Source organism: Thamnophis sirtalis, unplaced genomic scaffold (assembly GCF_051295495.1).
Source record: "Thamnophis sirtalis isolate CommonGarterSnake01/CBP01778 unplaced genomic scaffold, rThaSir2_p1.2 scaffold_3, whole genome shotgun sequence".
NCBI classification, from domain to species: domain Eukaryota; kingdom Metazoa; phylum Chordata; class Lepidosauria; order Squamata; family Natricidae; genus Thamnophis; species Thamnophis sirtalis.
In genome coordinates this window covers 16,572,663-16,591,270 of record NW_028261383.1, presented here as the reverse complement: position 1 = coordinate 16,591,270, position 18,608 = coordinate 16,572,663, and the positions used below count along the sequence as shown (strand labels likewise).

General features: G+C 43.4%; 1 protein-coding gene across 1 annotated transcript; it reads left to right on the top strand.

The window, feature by feature from the left end:
• The first annotated feature begins 7,301 nt into the window (after positions 1–7,301).
• Positions 7,302–14,163, top strand: LOC106556498 (uncharacterized). The gene is made up of 6 exons (XM_087711420.1): positions 7,302–7,387; positions 7,839–8,437; positions 10,261–10,375; positions 10,494–10,561; positions 11,576–11,705; positions 12,161–14,163. The coding sequence occupies exons 2-6, from the start codon at positions 8,012–8,014 to the stop codon at positions 13,846–13,848; spliced, it is 2,427 nt and encodes an 808-aa protein (XP_087567546.1). The 5' UTR covers positions 7,302–7,387; positions 7,839–8,011; the 3' UTR covers positions 13,849–14,163.
• The last annotated feature ends 4,445 nt before the right edge of the window (positions 14,164–18,608 follow it).

Here is an 18,608-nt window from a genome sequence, read left to right as displayed (position 1 = left end):
GTTACATAAAAGGACCCATACAATAGAAAAGCCTTATAAAAGCATGGAGTTTGGAAAAACCTTTACTCAGACCAGTCATCTTACTTCTCATACAAGGATCCACATGGGAGAAGGTATAAAAATGTATGGACTGTGGAAAGGGCCCCAATCATAATAGTTCCCTTACATATCATAAAGGAATCTATACAAAACAAATTATATGAGTAATTTGGAAAGAGCTTCCGGAAAAGTAATGACCTAATTTTTCAATAAACATATATTTGTGTGGGAATCCATATAAACTTTCTTGGTTAACTCTCTTGCAAAAAAAAAGAGATGGGGATCAAACCCTCACAATATAGTTAGGATAAGCACTCCATGGAGGTGTGGGAGACATCTGGTTTGCAAGGTTTGCAATCAATGTTTTGCAAGCAGATAGACATTATCTTCGGGAGGATTTGTGCCTCAGCTGTTCCTTTAGCAATGCCAATGGTGCACTTGTCACCATGGTACTTATCATGCCTCTCCAGTTTGCTGCCAGCCTTAGAGCCTCTCATGCAAGTGGGTTTAGGATGAGGAGAAATGTGTCTGGTTTTTACTTCAAAGCTATGACACCCTTCCAGTTTGAGGATCTGTTAACTTATGAATAATTATTAGAGGGTTTTGTAGGCTTTGAATTAACTTCAGCCAAAATGATTCGTTGCGCCTTTGCCTGCTTGAAATAACATCTCTTTAGCACCTTTCTGCACGAGCTAGAAGAGGAGTTAACCGTAGTGATTGAGCACAATGTCTTAAGAAACTTCACAAAGTAGCCATTGCTGAAATCAAGGAAGGTGAGCTGCTACCTTAAGCAGCGGTTAGAGGTGTCCAGAGAAAACCTGGAGGTAAACAAAGTTTATTATTAGCATAGTAAAAATACACCATGAGGTGGTAGTTATCAACCTACATGATAATGAGTTAGAATTAGTTAATGGCATATCACTTGGTAGCTACCAAGTAATTGGTTGCATTGTCCGTGTAACACTTCTTGATTCTATCCCTGTGTTTATGCAACCTAGAACTCTGTTGGCCTTTTTGGCAGCTGCCAAAACCAATGAGGCCAAAATTACGTGAAATGAAGAATCATTTCATAAAACTGTTTTTGTCCTTCCTGAAGAAACCTGCAGAAATATGAATGGGAACTTTGTCTGGGATGTGAAGATACCAAAAATGATCCAATAAAGGAGAAAATGTGTAGATCACGGTTGAAATGAAAAGTCCTTGGTGCTCACTGATCTTTATTTGTTTGGTTGCAGTCATTTCATTACCGAAACTAGGGAACGTCATCAGTGCACCAACCAACCTCAGAGGGCACCAAAGATCCTTCAATCCAATTTGCTTCTGCTGTGCCAAATTAAGATCTGACTCAACCAGTATGAATGCAGAAGCAGGGAAACTTTTTCTGGCAAAGACCTCTTATGATGTGATGGAATAATGACAGATGGCAAAGTAGAGTGTGTGGAAAAAGCTTCAGGCTGAAAACAATTCATCTTTCAAACAAGGAGCCAAAATCAATAGAAACTGGAAAAATGCATGGGGGAAAATATTTTTCAAGCATTATGGCCATGTTTTTGTCTTTTTATGGTGTTCCAAGGGCTCGGAAATAGTATAACGGTAACTTAAAATTAAATGTCAATGATGTGGTTAATAGCTAAACATGCATAAAATTATCTTTCCCTTTGTTGGATTAAAAATTACTAACACATGAAAGTGTTTGGACAACCTTGGGGGGTGGGCATATTTCAGGGTTTCAGAGCCTCCTGCTTGGTTAAAGCTGTTTTTCCAAATATTTCTCATTAAAGATTGTGTGTCACACTGGAGGAATATATGTGCATTTGTGCTGATAAATAAAGGGAGACTAGTATAGATCTATCTCAAGCTATTTAGCTTTCATCAGCTAGACATACCCTTACTGGGATTTGAACCTGGGCTGTTTTTACATGTTAGGCAGTTGTATTAACCACTAAGCCACAAATTCCCTTCCCTTATGGCTGGCACAGACCCCACCACCTACGTGGGAAAAACCACCAAATCCAAAATAAAAGCCTCTCCCATCAGTGAAGAGATCCAGCAAAGAATCATCCCCAGAGAGAAATCTTCCTAATGCCCCAAACTCTATGGCCTCCCCAAGATACACAAAAAAGGAACACCACTCAGACCCATAGTCAGCTCCATAGGCTCACCTCTACAGAATCTTGCCAAATTCCTCGCCAAACAATTCCAACCCTACGCAGAATCCATCACCAGACATACAAAACTCACTCCACTTCACAGAAACAGTAAAAAAACAAAACCAACCCAGCAACCTACTTGTGAGCTTCGATGTCATATTCCTCTTCACCCTAGTGCCTATAAAAGAAGCCTTGACAGCTATCCAGAACAAACACAACCCCTCTAAACATATCCTGGACCTGACAAACCACTGCCTAACCAACACATACTTCATCCACAATGGACAAAGATACAAACAGGTAGAGAAGGAGCACCCATGGGATCATCCCTCTTACCCGTCATCACAAACTTATACATGGAACATTAACGCCTTAGATAAATCTGAACATAAACACAAACTCTGGCTTAGATATGTTGATGACACTTTCGTGATTTGGCCACATGGGAAAGAAAAACTGGACAACTTCCTGACACATCTCAACAGCCTACACCCCAAAATACTATTCACTATGGAAATAGAAGCAAACAACTAACCTCCCTTTCTGGACGTCGTAATCTACAAAAAACCCAATGGCTACCTAGGACACACCATCTACCGGAAAAAAACACACACCAACCGCTATTTAAACTCACAATCCCATCACCACCCTGCACAGATCAACTCTGTAGCCAAGACTCTCATCTCCAGAACCAAATGCCTAGCCGACAAAGTCCACCTGAAAACTAAATTACACACTCTCACAAATGTATTAATCTCCAACGGATTCCAAAGAAAAATATTTACCAAACTAATCCAAAGGGAGACTCCCCCCAATAACCGAGACACAGAACAGGACAACGGCATTGCCCTCCTCCCTTACATCAAAGGCACCATAGATAAAATCAGCAAAATTCTCCACAAACATAATATCAAGACAGCCTTCAACACTGACCCAAAAATAGCCAACATCTTAAGAAACCCCAAGACAAAATCCAGCTAGAAAACCAAGGAGTCTACGAAATACCATGCAAAATCTGCCCTGCAACATACATAGGACAAACTAACAGGAGAATAAATGCACACATCGCAGAACACAAGAATGCAGTGGCCATATCTCCAACTACAATCGAGATACAAAAAAGACGTAAAAGAATATGGAATATACACAGAATTACAACAAATAGATAAAATTTTAATTGGCCTGGAAAATAAATTCATAACGAAAATTTAGAAATATTTATTAGAAGTAACATTAGAAGAAGAAAAAGTTAAAGGTTGCATGATAGCGTGGGCCAAAAACTTTGGTTACAACATAGATCTAGTGGATTGGGAAAGAATTTGGAACACAAATTATAAACTAACACGATCAGCAGCACTTAAAGAAAATATATACAAAATGTTTTATCGTTGGCACTTATCACCAACAAGATTGGCTAAAAGTACCCAAACATGAAGCCGATCTGCTGGAAGTGTAAAAAAGTACAAGGGACTTATTATCACATATGGTGGACCTGCCCGGAAACACAAAAATATTGGACAAAAATTTGGAAATGGGTGCAAGAAATTACAGGAGAACAGATAAAATACAAACCCAAAATCTTTCTACTGGGAATAATCAAAGGGAAATATACAAAGAAAACTAAGTACATATTAATACATCTGCTAACTACAACTAGAATAGCATTTGCCCAATGCTGGAAACAAAATAATACCCCCTTGGACGAATTAGTGATAAAAAAAAACTTTGGATTGTGCAGAGATGGACAAATTAACAATGAAATTAAAAGATAAAGAAGAGTCAGAATATTATGAAATTTGGAACAATTGGTACAAATGGCTGCAAAATAATAATAAAATTAATTAAGCCAAAAAACTAGATATAAATATATATAGAGGTGTGTAAATATAGAAGCGAAATATTATATACATGTACAGGTATGATGACATAACAATGTTGCTGTAATGACTGTAAGGTGTAGAAGGGAAAAAATAATGAAAAAATCTGCAAAAAAAAACGCAGTAAGAAAAAAAAAGAAAAAACTTCCTCCCTTTTCACTTTAAAGCACTTTAAAGCTACAGGACATGAAATTAATTTTGAAGGAACCAAATTAATTTCCAAAACTGAACACTTCAACGAGAGAATAATTATGGAAGCTATTGAAATAGAGAAACACCCCATAAAATGAATACATATGATGATACCCCCTGCCTACCAGACATCTGGAAACCAGCCCTGGACAACAAATGAGCCCCACCCACCACCCAGGCTGTTACAACACAAAACAACGGACACACAGCCAGCACTAATCAGCACCAATCTACCAATCATGATACAACCACACAGCCAATCAATCCACTTACTGAAACAAAGCCAGCACTCCACACACCCCACCAAAATTTATAGAAAGATGGCAGCTCTGACCACGCTTTACTCACAAAAACACGAAGCCGAAAACACCAGTCTAAAGATAGTGAGTGAGACCTCACCGAAACGTTACCAAGACAATCTCAATCTTACAAGGGAAAAGACCCGAATACAAGACCAGCATACCTACACCCATCAAAATCTATCTATCATCTATCATCTATCTATCTATCTATCTATCTATCTATCTATCTATCTATCTATCTATCTATCTATCTATCTATCTATCTATCTATCTATCTATCTATCATCTATCTATAAAAGCTGTACCCGGCCACGCATTGCTGTGTCCCAGTTTGGGCGTAGTGGGGCGGCAGGTGGGTGCGGCCATTGGTCAGGACTCGGGGTTGCTGGACCGGGCGAGGCTGGTTGGGGGAGACGGCGCCGGGGCTGTCGGCCTCATAGAAGTTGTTGAGCATCTCCTCAGAGGAGCTGCGCTCGGGCTTCCCCAAGTTGGTGGCCCAGGAGAGTGAGACGTCCAGGATCTCGGAGGAGGAGAAGTCCTTGGTGTGCCACCTCACGGGGCACCCAGGGGCCGCCCCAGCCCTGCTGCACCTCAGGCTGACACTGCTGCTGCTGCCCCGTTGGAGCCGCCTTGGTGAGGCCGTAGCTGCCTCACTGTGAGGGGGGGGGGTGCAGAGCGTGCGTGGCTGGCCGGGCTGAGGAGGCGCTTTGTCTCCGCCTCCTCTGGAACTCCACTGGGCTGGCCGGGGATAGGCTGGCTTAAGGGTGAGGGGAGGCGGCCGAGGGGTGATGCAGGTGGCACCCTGCCGCAGACAGCAAAGGCCCGGCGGAAGGGGAGGGGAGAGAGAGGCCGAAGGGCTTTGGCTCCCCTTGGCAGAAATGGCTGAAGCTCGTCAGAGGAGGGGCGGAAAGGGAAAGGGTGTGGCCGCAGTCCAGCCACACATATAAAGGGACCGTCGGGACGAAGCTGGAGAGAAGCCGAATATACTATACTCACTGAACGCTATGGTAAACGACACAGGTCAATTCCAACGCAATGTCACACGAAATAATTAAATCAAAATTAAAATAAATCTAAATCTATGAAAATTCAATATAACAATGTAATCGGAAACATTGAAATGGAATCATGAAATATTTAGTATAGCGTGTGTTGCTTTTACGTCCACCAGATGGCGCTGGAAACACTGAAATGGAATCATGAAATATTTAGTATAGCGTGTGTTGCTTTTACGTCCACCAGATGGCGCTGGTTTTCAAAAAAGAATGTTTTTACCAAAAAATCATGTTTTTCCCTGTCACAGGTGTGACATCTATATAATATATGTATATAAAAACATTCACGTATTCGAATGCAACGTTGTGTCAAAATTTCAAAGCAATCGGTGAAGAACGTTTGTAGATTAGCGGTTTTGAACAAACAATCATTACATTTTTATTTATATAGATAGAGATATATGCATACACACACACACACAGCAGACATTACCTTCATTCTTTTAAAATGGTTTTTTAAACCACTTTTCCATCCTTTTAAATTCTTTGTTTTGCTGACTTTAGCTCTTTGGGTGTCACTGTTGTCTGCAAATGTGTTTGAATGTTTTCATACCAATGGAATTTTCATCTCTTCTTATTTATATTTTTCTCTTTTTCTTTATGGTGTAATGATATATGTGTGTGTTAAATTCTCCAAAGGGCTTAAGCTTCCTAGTCACATTTGTTGAGGTGAATTTCCTACTCAATCCCTATGTAAACATGTTTTTTTCCTCATCATAATTTAGATTTATATTCCTTTTTCATGACCTTCCTTTCTTACTTTTGGAATTCCACCTTTTCTCTAGCCAAAGATGAAAGGGCCCTTTCCCCTCTTCATTTCTCAATTAAAGAGCCTCTTTATGAGGTAAAATTTCTGGAATGTCCATGAGCTTCATTTTTTTTTTTTCCCCCGAGTCATTTTTTTTTTTGAGTCAAGCTTCAGCTTTCCCTCCATTTTGGAACTGGGTTTTTTCCCCCCTTCAGAGTCTTTCCTCGGGCACCAAGGACGGGTCACCCAACCTGGAGGGTTCTCTGGCCTTTTTGCTAGCTATGAGGCTCAAGGAATGATTTGAAAAGGGCACTTGTCTGTATTTAATTAAAGAAATAAAAAAAACAAATGCATAAAAATCATTTTTGTGATTGTGGCTTCCCTGGCTGTGTCCCACCTTCCTCCACTTAAGACCGGAGGTTGTCGCAACAACCGCAAGACACAAGCTGTGTTTCCCAGAGAAACCTCATGGTCCTCCTCCTTCTGACCGCCCGGCTGTTTCTGACAGGATTTTGGACCCTTTTCAGCCACCTCCAATCTCTGCACACCCTTCAGGGCGGCTGTTCTTGAGGGAAGCGAGTTCAAATCCTCCAGAGAAATTTTTCTTCATCTCCACAACAGTTTCCTGGGCAGGAAGGAAAGGAAGTTGGAGAAAGTGGCACCTCTGGAGACTTCAAAGCTTTTCTATGGGCAGGGAGGCATTGAGAGAGGGCCTTTCCTCCTGCTCCCACGCCCATCATCCCTGCCCTTCCCTCAGATGAGCTCCTCTTTCCCGCGCTTTGCAGGGAAGCCTGCAAATCTAAGCAAAATCCACTAGGGGGCGCCTTCTGCCAAGGGAAGGGAACATCAGGCGCTTCCCCATTGGGCCACTGGAGGTCGAAAGTCACGCCTACTTTGCCAGAGGAAGCTGGGAAGGAAATGACATCAAAAGCTCTTGTCGCTCTAGGACGCCGCGCTCGCTCGCCTTAATCCAAGAGGTTGCGGGAGGGTCTGGCGGGGGGAGTGAGATCCAGACGTGCCCCGGGTGAGTTGCGGGCTCTTCCCGTGCAAAGGGAAGCCTTTCTCCGGCTTTAACCCCGGGTCCCATGTTACACTGCCGCCCTCTGCATGCAGGGGGAGGCGAGGATGCCAGGAAGGCTCCCTTCCCGCCCCGGCGGAGGCGATCCGGGGAAGAGCCCAAGGTGTGCGGGGGGGGAGAGAAGGGTCGACCTTGCGGAGACCCAGCAGGAGAGGAGAGAAGCCGGGCAGGAGGAGGCAGGATTCGCACCCTGCTCCCTGAGCGCTGGAGAGAGGGGAGAGAAGCAGGGCGACCTCTCCAGCTGCCTCCTTCCCGGCCCTGCCCGGGGGGGGGGGGAGGACCTCGGCCCTGCTCTGGGATGACCCCTTTGGGGCTCCAGGCAGGTTGGGTGAAGATTGTTCAGTGCCTGAATTCTCCACTTTGTCATTCTTGGCATTTATTTACTTTTCCATCTCAGATAGACAAACTCGAAGCCATTTGTATGTTTTTGGGAGCCAGAATTATCTCTTGATTGAGCAAAGGAAGCAGTCCGTCCCGCAACAGCAGAAACCATCCCATGAATGAGAAGCGTTTGGGGATCCACAAGATTCCTGGGATCTGTTTGGAGTTGCCTTGCAGGCTAGAGACAGAATGGAGGCGCAACTTTTAGCAAGTGAAGCCACTCGAAAAGGCTCTCGTGCTGTTCATGTTCCGCCTGGGAGCTGTGGGGAGATCTGGGCAAGAGCTGGGCAGAAGTTCCTGGAGGAGGAAACCATCCTCCATTCAGAAGTTCAGCCCTGCAACTTCAGGAGCCTCCAATACCAGGAGGCTGAAGGTCCCCGAGGACTTTGCAGCAAGCTCCACAACTTTTGCAGGCGATGGCTGAAACCAGAAAGACACACCAAAGCCCAGATGCTGGACCTGGTGGTTCTGGAGCAGCTGCTGGCTATCCTTCCCCCAGAGATGGAGGGCTGGGTGCGGGAGTGTGGAGCAGAGACCAGCTCCCAGGCGGTGGCCCTGGCGGAAGGCTTCCTCCTGAGCCAGGCAGAGGAGCAGAAGGAGCAGGTCGAGTTGGAGGTAAGGGACTTTTGACTCTGGAGTCTTGATGGGCTTTGAAATTGTACCCACCCTCGTCCTAGAAGAATGAAATCTAGGAAATATTAAAAATGCAGGATATTATATTTCTCTGGATATGTAAAGGGAGAAAGGTGTTTTTAAAGGCAAAGTAGCTCCTTGCAGCTTACTGCTCTCCCCACCTTTGTCAATGGGCCATTGGTGCCTGGGCCATTCTATTCTATATAACAAAGGTAGGATTAGCCTTCCACTCATCTCACCACATGGCACCTGGGAGGATTGCATCAGCCAGCAGGACAAACAGGGTTGGGTCTCAGGACAGCCTACAGAGTTGCCCCTGCATGGCCCAATGGGATTCTGACAGCCAATCAGAGTGCATTTCTTGCACAGGAGCGGGGGAGGGGGGCAACAGAGGGCATAAAACCCAGGGGTTCTCAGCAAGAACCCCCCCTTTTTTTTCTTCAACATCTTTGAGGCATGTGCCCCCCCCCCTTTTCCCCAGGACCTCAACCACATCCTGTCCACCATTAAAACCATCTTTCTGTTGGAAGAACTTCCTATGTTTCCAAGCAGCCTCCATGTTTCTAGTGTCTTTTTCTCTACTTGGAATGGAAGCCAGAAGGCCAGTTCTTCCAACAAAGTGAATAAAGAGTTTGAATTCTTCACTCCCTCCCTTCCAGACTCCTCTGGCATGGAGGTACTACATGGAGGTGTTTCACTAATTCATTAAAAGTAAGTAGGTAGCTAGAGTGATAGACAGGGAGAGAAAGAGAGAGAAATACTGTAGGTAGGTAGGGAGAGAGAGAGAGAGAGAGAGAGAGAGAGAGAGAGAGAGAGAGAGAGAGAGAGAAATAGAGCGTGTGTGTGTAGGTAGGTCGGTAGGTAGAGGGATAGAGAGAGAAATAGAAAGAGAAATGCAGTAGATAGGTAGGGGGAGAGAGAGAGAGTAGTTAGGTAGGTAGGTAGGTAGGTAGGTAGATAAAGGGATAGAGAGAAATAGAGAAATACAGTAGGTAGGTAGGGAGAGAGAGAAAGTGTGTAGCTAGGTAGGTAGGTAGGTACAGGGATAGAGAGAGAGAAATACAGTAGGTAGGTAGGGAGAGAGAGTGTGTAGATAGGTTGAGGGATAGAGAGAGAAATAGAGATAGAGAGAAATACAGTAGATAGGTAGGTGTTTCTGCTGGCACAGCACTTGATCAATGTAATTCTCATCAATCAATTAAAGAGCTTTCGGAAAGGAAAAAAAACCTTTTTGCACTCTGCAAACCTCCCAAAAACGGCCCATTTTTCATGAAAATGGACCCAGTTTTTTTTTAAAAAAGGCATGAATAGCCTTGGGGGGGGGCTTGCAGAGTGATCCTGGGGGGGCAAAAATGAGCAAAAAATGGCCCGTTTTTCGTGAAAACGGCCCTGTTTTTTGTCAAAAAAATTGCATGCATAGCCTTATGGAGGCTTATAGAGTGCTGCTGGGGGATGGGGAGGGGCAAAAAAAGTCTCATTTTTTGCTCATTTCTGCCCTCCACAGCCCCCAGGAACTCTCTGAAGGCCTCCATAAGGGTATGCACAGCCATTTCGGTGAAGGGGCAGGGCTTCGGAAGGCAAAAAATGCTGTATTCGGTGTATAAGACGCACACAGATTTTCAGTCTCTTTTTTGAGGAAAAGGGTGCGTCTTATACTCCGGAAAATACGGTAGTTCCATTCATTCATCTCTCAGGTCCTTGATGACTATCGGGTGCTTTGAGGTTGTGTTTGGATAACAAGAATCCTCTTCATGTTGTATGATGTCCATAAATTCTTCTTCTTTTCTCCTTCCTCCTATTTCAAGTCCTTCACTGTGGAGATCAGAGATCCTGAAGGAAGGAGGAATCCATCAAATTCCCCCAAGGATCTGTTTTTCAGGGCGGTATCTGAGGAAGAGTCAAGTCAGGACACCTTGGGAGGTAACCGAAGGTCCTTCACTCCCCAGAGAGATCCCAACTATCTTACCTTGTCTATGCCTTCTCTTTGTTAGAATATGTCCTTCTATTTTGTTATTAATCATGAATGTCTTCCTCACAGGGAAACATAGAATGAAGTTTTCTGGTCCTTATGGCGGAGCTGAATTAGTGGCTGAACCTCCAAATCAAGTAAGTGGGGGATATAAGGTAGATTTGTGTTCTGATCCCCCTCCGTCCAGTGATTAACGCCGACACAGGCTTACTGTTAGCCACGCTTTATTCACAGTATTACTCACAGACAAGACGTTGGCAGCGACCCAGACTCCCACAGATAAGAGATACAATACACACAAGAGCTTCTCCAGCTTGGTATGAACGGTTGTGTCCTGCAAAAAGTCTCCTCCCAAAGTCTCTTCTTATATACTCTCTTGGGAGGAGCCAAACCACAACCACCCGGGCTTGATTATCTTGTATGAGTCTGCCTTCGTAATTGCTGTCTTCGTTTCTCAGCCCTCCTCTGCCTGGCGTCAGGGACAACTCCCTTTGATCTTCACCACTGCTCCATGCCTCAGGCGCCTCCTGGTGGCCAACCAGTCTCTCTGGTCCCTGCTCGGAATCTGAACCCTGCCCAGGGTCCTCCACATCTTCCAGAGCCGACTCATAGGGTCCCTCACTATCGGAGTCCATCGGCAGCTCCAACGGCTCCTACTGGGCCACAACAGATTTGTGTTGTGTTTTGCCTTCAGGAAGTCAAGCTGGTGTACACTGCACTCCATTCTCTCCCCTCCCCCAACTTATTTGGGCTGTGTTATTTTGCTGTTTGTGAGCTATGTGGAAGGGAGTTTAGTAGGCTTAAGTTGCTTTTAGCAGGTTAGTTTCCTCCGAAGACTGTTGTTGGGATACACACAATGTTTTGTCATTTCTACTCTCAGATTCTGTTTAGGAAATGTTTTTTTAAAGGCAACTAGTTAACTTGCTCTGCTGGGTATTCTTCCTACTATTAGTTTATAAGAAGCAATTTTGAAAAAATCTCTTAAAGAAATAGCAATGAAGAAATAAGCATAACTTTCTGTTTTGCCTTCTCCTGTCTCCCTTAAACCTTGAAATCTTCTTAAGCATAACTATTTAATTTAGCAGATAGTTGTGGTTTTGGGAATAATGGAACAAATCCTCCCTGGCTTTTTTTTGTTTTTCCTTGTTAAGGAGGATGTTGTGTCCTTCGAGGAGGTGGCTGTGTATTTCTCAAAGGAGGAGTGGTCTCAGCTGGATCCTGACCAAAAACAGCTGCATTGGGAAGTCATGGTGGAAAATCATAGGAACATGGCCTCTTTGGGTAAGAGTTTTCTATTAACTCTAGTGTTGAGAGTGAATAGAAGTATTCCTGAGTTTTTTCTCTGCGGCTATATGATTTTGGCAAAAGAAAATGAATAGCAAAGAGGAGGTAGTTTGAATAGAAAAAAAAGGATTTGTTTCAAAATTGTTTTAGTTCTTACAGATCTCTGCTGAAATGAACTGGCTCTAATAAATGTTAGGCTATCTCCTACTACCTCCTTGGATATTTCCTCTGATTATTGCTTAAGTGAGAGCTAATATGTATGATTAATTGTAGAGAAAGAGAGATTTTCTAGATATTTCCAAAGTTTCTCTAGCTTGTGAATATAGAAATTGTAATTTCTATACCTTGTCATTGTAAACATGCAAACATGAAATATGTTGGAATGTCACAAAAATTCATATGACTTCCTACGGTTTGATGTTTTTCACTAGCCATTTTTCTTTTAATTGAAGGTAATAATGCGCAGGAGAATCAAGATTCCTGTGAACTGTTCCAAGTGATCAATGCTGGAGATAGAATGGAGAAGTCTGCAGTTCAAAAGGCAGTAGGAAGACACGAAAGAAACCAGTTAAATAACTGGAACCAGGAAAACTCATCTTCTATTGATGCTTCAGTGCAAGAGTTTTTTGCCCAACAAGGGAATATAAAGAAATATGTTTGGAAAAGTGTGGAACTGATCAAAGCTAATTTACATGTAAATGAACGCTTTCCAATCCAGTACAATGGGACTTTAAATCTTTTGCCTGGAAATAGATCCCTTATATCTCCAAAAGAAATCCACATAGAAGAGAAGCCTTATAAATGTGAGGAATGTGGAAAAAGCTTCAGAACAAGCAATCATCTTACTTTTCATAAAAAGTCCCATACAGGACAGAAGCCATATAAATATATGAAATGTGGAAAAAGCTTTGGTGCCAGTTGTGATCTTACTGTACATAAAATGACTCATACAATGAAGAAAACATATAAATGCATGGAATGTGGAAAGAGCTTTAGTTCCAATGGTGGTCTTTTTTACCATAAAAATATCCACCAAGGGAAGAAGCCATATAAAAGCACTACATGTGGAAAGATCTTTGCTCATAGAAGTCAACTTACTAAATATATTAGGAGTCACATAGAGAAGCCACATAATTGTAAGGAGATTCAAAAGTGGCCGAATACAAATTGTTCCCTTATTCTCCATGAAATGATCAACAGAAGGCAGAAGGCATTTAACTGTGTGCAATGTGGAAAAGGCTTTCACAGGAACTATAGTCTTACCATCCATAAAAGGATCCACACTGGGGAGAAGCCCTATAAATGCATGGAGTGTGGACAGACTTTTGCTGCGAGGAATTATCTCATTTACCATCACAAGATCCATACAGGGGAGAAGCCACATGAATGCATGGAGTGTGGGAAAGCCTTTGCTTATAGGAGTAAGCTTGTGAACCATAAAAGGACCCACACAGGGGAGAGACCATATAAATGCATGGAGTGTGGAGAGAGTTTTGCTGCGAAGAATTATCTCACTTTCCATCACAAGATCCATACAGGGGAGAAGCCATATGAATGCATGGAGTGTGGGAAGGCCTTTATTCAAAAGAGTAAACTTACTATCCATAAAAGGATCCACACAGGGGAGAAGCCATACAAATGCGCAGAGTGTGGAAAGACCTTTGCTCAGAGCTACAATCTTACTTCCCATAAAAGGATCCACACCGGGGAGAAGCCATATAAATGTGCAGAGTGTGGAAAGAACTTTGCTCATAGCAGTAGTCTTATTTCCCATAAAAAGATCCACACAGGTGAAAAGCCATATAGTTGCAAAGAATGTGGAAAGTGTCTGAAAACAAAACGTTCCCTTATACACCATGAAATGACCCACACAAGCCAGAAGGCATTTATATGTGTGCAATGTGGAAAGGGCTTTCGGAGGAATTGTGATCTTACCATCCATAACAGGGTCCACACAGGGGAGAAGCCATATAAATGCACGGAGTGTGGAAAGACCTTTGCTCAGACCAGTGGGCTTATTTCCCATAAAAGAATCCACACCGGGGAGAAGCCATATGAATGTTTGGAGTGTGGAAAGAGATTCAGTCGGAGTGATCGTCTTACTTATCATAAAAGGATTCACACAGGAGATGCCATATAATTTTGTGGAATGTGGAAAGGGTTTCTACAAAAATTGATCACTGATGTTACATAAAAGTATCCACACAGTAGAAAAGCCTTAGATAAGCATGGAGTTTGGAAAGACCTTTACTCAGACCAGTCATCTTACTTCCCATACAAGGATCCACATGGGAGAAGGTATAAAAATGTATGGAGTGTGGAAAGGGCTCCAGTCATAATAGTTCCCTTACATATCATAAAGGATCTATACAAAACAGAAATTATATGAGTAACTTGGAAAGAGCTTCAGGAAAAGTAATGACCTAATTTTTCAATAAATATATTTGTGTGAGAATCCATATAGACTTTCTTGGTTAAATCTCTGCATTTCCTATATGTGTGTAATGATCTAGGGAAGGTTTTTAAAAAAGGGCCAAACCCCGACAAGTGATATTCTGCTGTTTCGATTGGGACTTTTAGGAGTATGTAACCATGAGGTTGGTTGGGTTCCAATGGCCCTCACCTAATTTTTATTTTTTTATTGTCAAATTTTTATGATCCTTGCCTTTGTTGGAAGAAATATCCTTCTGGGTTCAGTTCCAAGTGGGGTGAAAGACACTGGAAACATGGTGGCTGCTTGGAAAGATGGTTTATTGATGAACAGTATCATATGGCTTGAGTTCCTGAGCAGAAAAGGGAAGAGATGCTGAGAGTCCCTGGGTTTTATGCCCTCTGTTGGGCCCCACCTTAGTTTCCTCTTGCTGTGTAAGAAATGTATCCTGATTGGTTGTCAGACTCCTAGGGGCGCGGGGGGGGGCAGGTTTCTCTTTGTCCTAAGTTTGTTGGAGTGGTGGCTGGTGCAATGAAATGGCTCCACCTGAAGGGGGTAGCTCTTTGTTATGTAGAGTAGAGTAGCCCAGGCCTTAATGGTGACAAATTGACAAAGGTGGGGGCTATTAAGAGTGAGTCTGTTTCCTGCTTAAAAACATGAATAGACTGACTCAGACCTTAATAGTCCATTCACAAAGGTGGGGGGAATGAGTTTCTGCCTCCTTTTTAGGGGGAAATATTCTGCCCCTTTAATATTTCCAAATATATTTCATTTTTCTAGGGGTGAGTGGGTGCTAACTTCCTACACTTCTATGTTAAATATGTTTAATTTTTATGTTTTTAACATTTTGTCTGAACATCACCCAGAGTCCATTGGGAAGATCGGCAGTTTCTAAAGTGTGTGTATGTTTGTGTATGATAGAGATAGAGAGATAGAGATAGATGAGATAGATTACTGTTATGGCTGCCACCAGACTCCGACAGCAAGGGGCCCTATGAGTTGGCTCTGGAGGATGTGGAGGACCCTGGACAGGGTTCCAACTTCAAGCAGGGCGCAAAGAGGCTGGTTGGCCACCAGGAGGCGCCTGAGCCTTGGACTAGTGGGGAGGAGACAAGGGAGTGTGATCCTGAAGACATACATTGGAGCAGTGGGGAGGAGCCAAGGGAGTTATTCCTGGATGCCCGACACCGAACAGATGATAGCCGGAAGGAACAGTTGCGCAGTTACAGGAGATAATTGCACTCAGCTGGTGGTAATTAGGCTCCTCTCAAGACTATAAAAGGAGTGATTGTGCACACGCCCTTTTGCAGGAGTCAACGTAGGCACTAAAGTGGGAGAACTTTTGGGGCTAGCTTGGCAGGCTGGATTGCTGCCAAGATTAGTCTGTGCTGGATTGCTGGCAACGTCTTGTCTGTGCTGGATTGCAGCCAAGGCTTGGACTGTGCTGGATTGCTGCCACGGTCCTGTCCGTCTGTTAATAAAGTCCGTGAAGTATCTTTGTCTCGGCGTGGTTTGGTGTAGGACGAGAGGGGTCAGAACAGATTACATAGGATGGATAGTTACATATAGATAATAATGTTAGACAAATATGGATAGAGATATTAGATGATAGACGATAGGTAGATAGGTGATAGATTGATAAAGATGATCGCTAGATAGATCAATAGAGAGACAAGACAGACAAATATCTAGATAGGGATAGATGATGCATATATAAATACTGCTAGATCAACAAATAGATGGCTAGAGATAGATGACACATAGATAGATAAATATATGTAGAGTGTAAGATCCTGCCTCTACTCCCCAAATCAGCATGGACGCTTGAAAGAGCAGCATTTCAAAAGGAACCTTTTATTGAAAGGAAGTGATTGCAAAACAAAACACAGCAGACTCCGAGGTCCCCTTAGGCAATTCTGTTGGAAACCCTTCCCCTCAGTCTGATGTTGAATGAGACAATCCACAGGTGTGAAGATGTGGGGAAGACTGTCATCCTGGGAAGGAGATAAGGGACTGTTCCCAGGCCCTTCCCTCCGGAGGCTTCAGAACTAAGAAAAAACAGATCGCTCTCCCCCTTTACATATTCCCCACATCCCCAAAGGTAAATCAAAGCACAGGACAGATAGGTGTCAGAGCTAGAATTATAAACTAAGGCACGGCTCCCCAACCTTTTGGACTTCAGGGGCCACCAAGTTCATAATTTTAAATCCTGCGGACCGCCAAATTCATAAGTTTAAATCCTCGTTGGTTGCCTCATTTTAAGATTACCCTGACTGCACCCAGCACACTATGAGCATAGGCTTTCCAAGCAGAGGGAAGACCAGTGGGAGTGCAAGGAACAAACCTCTCTGGCTCTTCGCCACCAGTAGTGCTTCCCTCCAGCCTTTGCCCAAAGCCCTGCACCAGGAGGCTGAAAGAGATCCCAAGTTGGAATTTCTGTCCTGATGTTTCTTGGTGTTTGCTGATTCATTGCTTGATTATTTTTCCCCAGAATCTTCCCTGGTGTTGAGGTCAAGCTGATAGTCTGTGGTTTCCTGGATCTGTTTCCCCACACTTTTTAAAGATGAGAACTACATCAGCACTTTTCCAGTCCTCTGGCAGTTTCCCAGTGTTCCAGGTTCTTTGAAAGATATAGTTCAGTGGTTCTGTGATGACGTCAGTCAGTTCCTTCAGAACCTTGGGCTGTAATCCACCTGGTCCTGGTGATTTGAACTCGTCTAGGGTAGACAGGTGCTCACTTACCATTTTCTTCCCTATTTTAACTTGTGTTCCTAACCTGTTTTTTGTGGTGCTGTTTTTGATAGGTTGGACTGTTTTCCCTTTGTGTAAAACAGATGCAAAAAACAAGTTAAGTAGTTCTGCTTTCTCCATTGCTTGTCACTTTCTTGCCACTTTCTCCCATCAATGGACCAATTGTTTCCTTGACTTTTTCCTTGTTTTTAACATGATGAAAGAAGTTTTTTTTTGTTATTTGTTATTTTTTGTCGCAAGCCTTTGTTCACTGTGAGCCTTAGCTTTCCTTACTTCATCTTTGCAGGCTCGGGCTATTTGCTGATATTCTGCTTTATGAATATATATGTCCCTCTTCCCACTTTTTATACTTGCCTTTTTTGTCTTAAAATTTGTCAGAGTTCTTTATGCAGCCATGCAGCTGTCCTAGAGTGGCAAGAGTTTGTGATGCCACGCCTCCTTTGGAAAGCCAGCTATGACATTCGCCCTACAGTCGACCAATCGGGAAGCGCCTCATGTTCACCTTCCTTTTGCGGAGAGCGCCCCCTGGAGAATTCTGCACAATGTGACAGGGACCCTGCAAGGGCGGGAAGGAGCGCACGATGAGGGGAGACTGAGGGCAGGGATGATGGGCTTGAGAGTAGCAGCAAACGGACTTCTCAGTGACTGTCAGAGAGAAGCAGCGCACCTCCGTGAGGGAGGGAAAATGTTCCTGCCAGGAAAATGGATATTTCTATAGGTTTTTAGTTCTCTAGTTCAATATACACAGCTGCTCTTTTCCAATTCTCACCTCTGGGGGCTCAAGAATAACTGAAAAGACCAGGTGGCAGTTTCTGACAAAGGAAATAATGCTGAAGAAAAAGAAATATAGAAGGAAAACCAGTTCCAAATTAAAGAAAAAATTCAAAACTGGCTATTGTTTTTTTACCCCACAACTTTTTTTTTACCTCGCAAGAGGAAAATAGCTTCTCTTCTGTCACATGAGAAAAAGTGGAATTGCAAAATGAAGTCAAATAGTAACAAATGAATATAAATATCAAGCCTGTGAGGGGGAAAATGAACAAAAATCTATTAAGAGCTGAGCAGGGGATTTACCTCATAGGGAAATGAATAGAAAACTAAAGGCATCTGTAGAATTTAAGGCAACCAGAAGCATCTGGGGGAGGGCCTTCTCTGTGGCAGCTCCGGCCCTTTGGAACGAACTCCCCGCAGAGATTCGGACCCTCACCTCTCTCCAGGCCTTCCGGAAAGCTGTTAAAACCTGGCTGTGCCGGCAGGCCTGGGGTTGATGAGTTCCCCTCCCCTCTCGACCTGTGTGGCTGTGTGATTCTTGGTTATTTTAATCACTTGTATTGTGTTCTATGTTCCCTTTCCCCCCTTGAGTTGTTCGCCGCCCTGAGTCCCTCCCGGAAAAGGGTGGCATACAAATAAAATAAATTTAAATCTAAATCTAAATCTGATATTCCCTTGGCGAAGAGTGCCTCCTGGTGGATGTTGTGTGCAATGCAGTTACCAATGCAAGTTTTTGTAGGAGGTCCATGGACATGGAGGTTGTTGTGTCCCCTAAAAAGGTGTCTTATTATCCTGCTGTTTTATGGAGTCTATTTATTGTCTGCCTTTTGCTGTTCAGTTTGATGTAAGTATATGCCTCCAGTGATTGTCCCAACCTTATTTCTAATTGACCCAAACTTATTTCTGGTCCCAGATATTCAAAACTCCCTTTTCTTTTTTGAAAATCA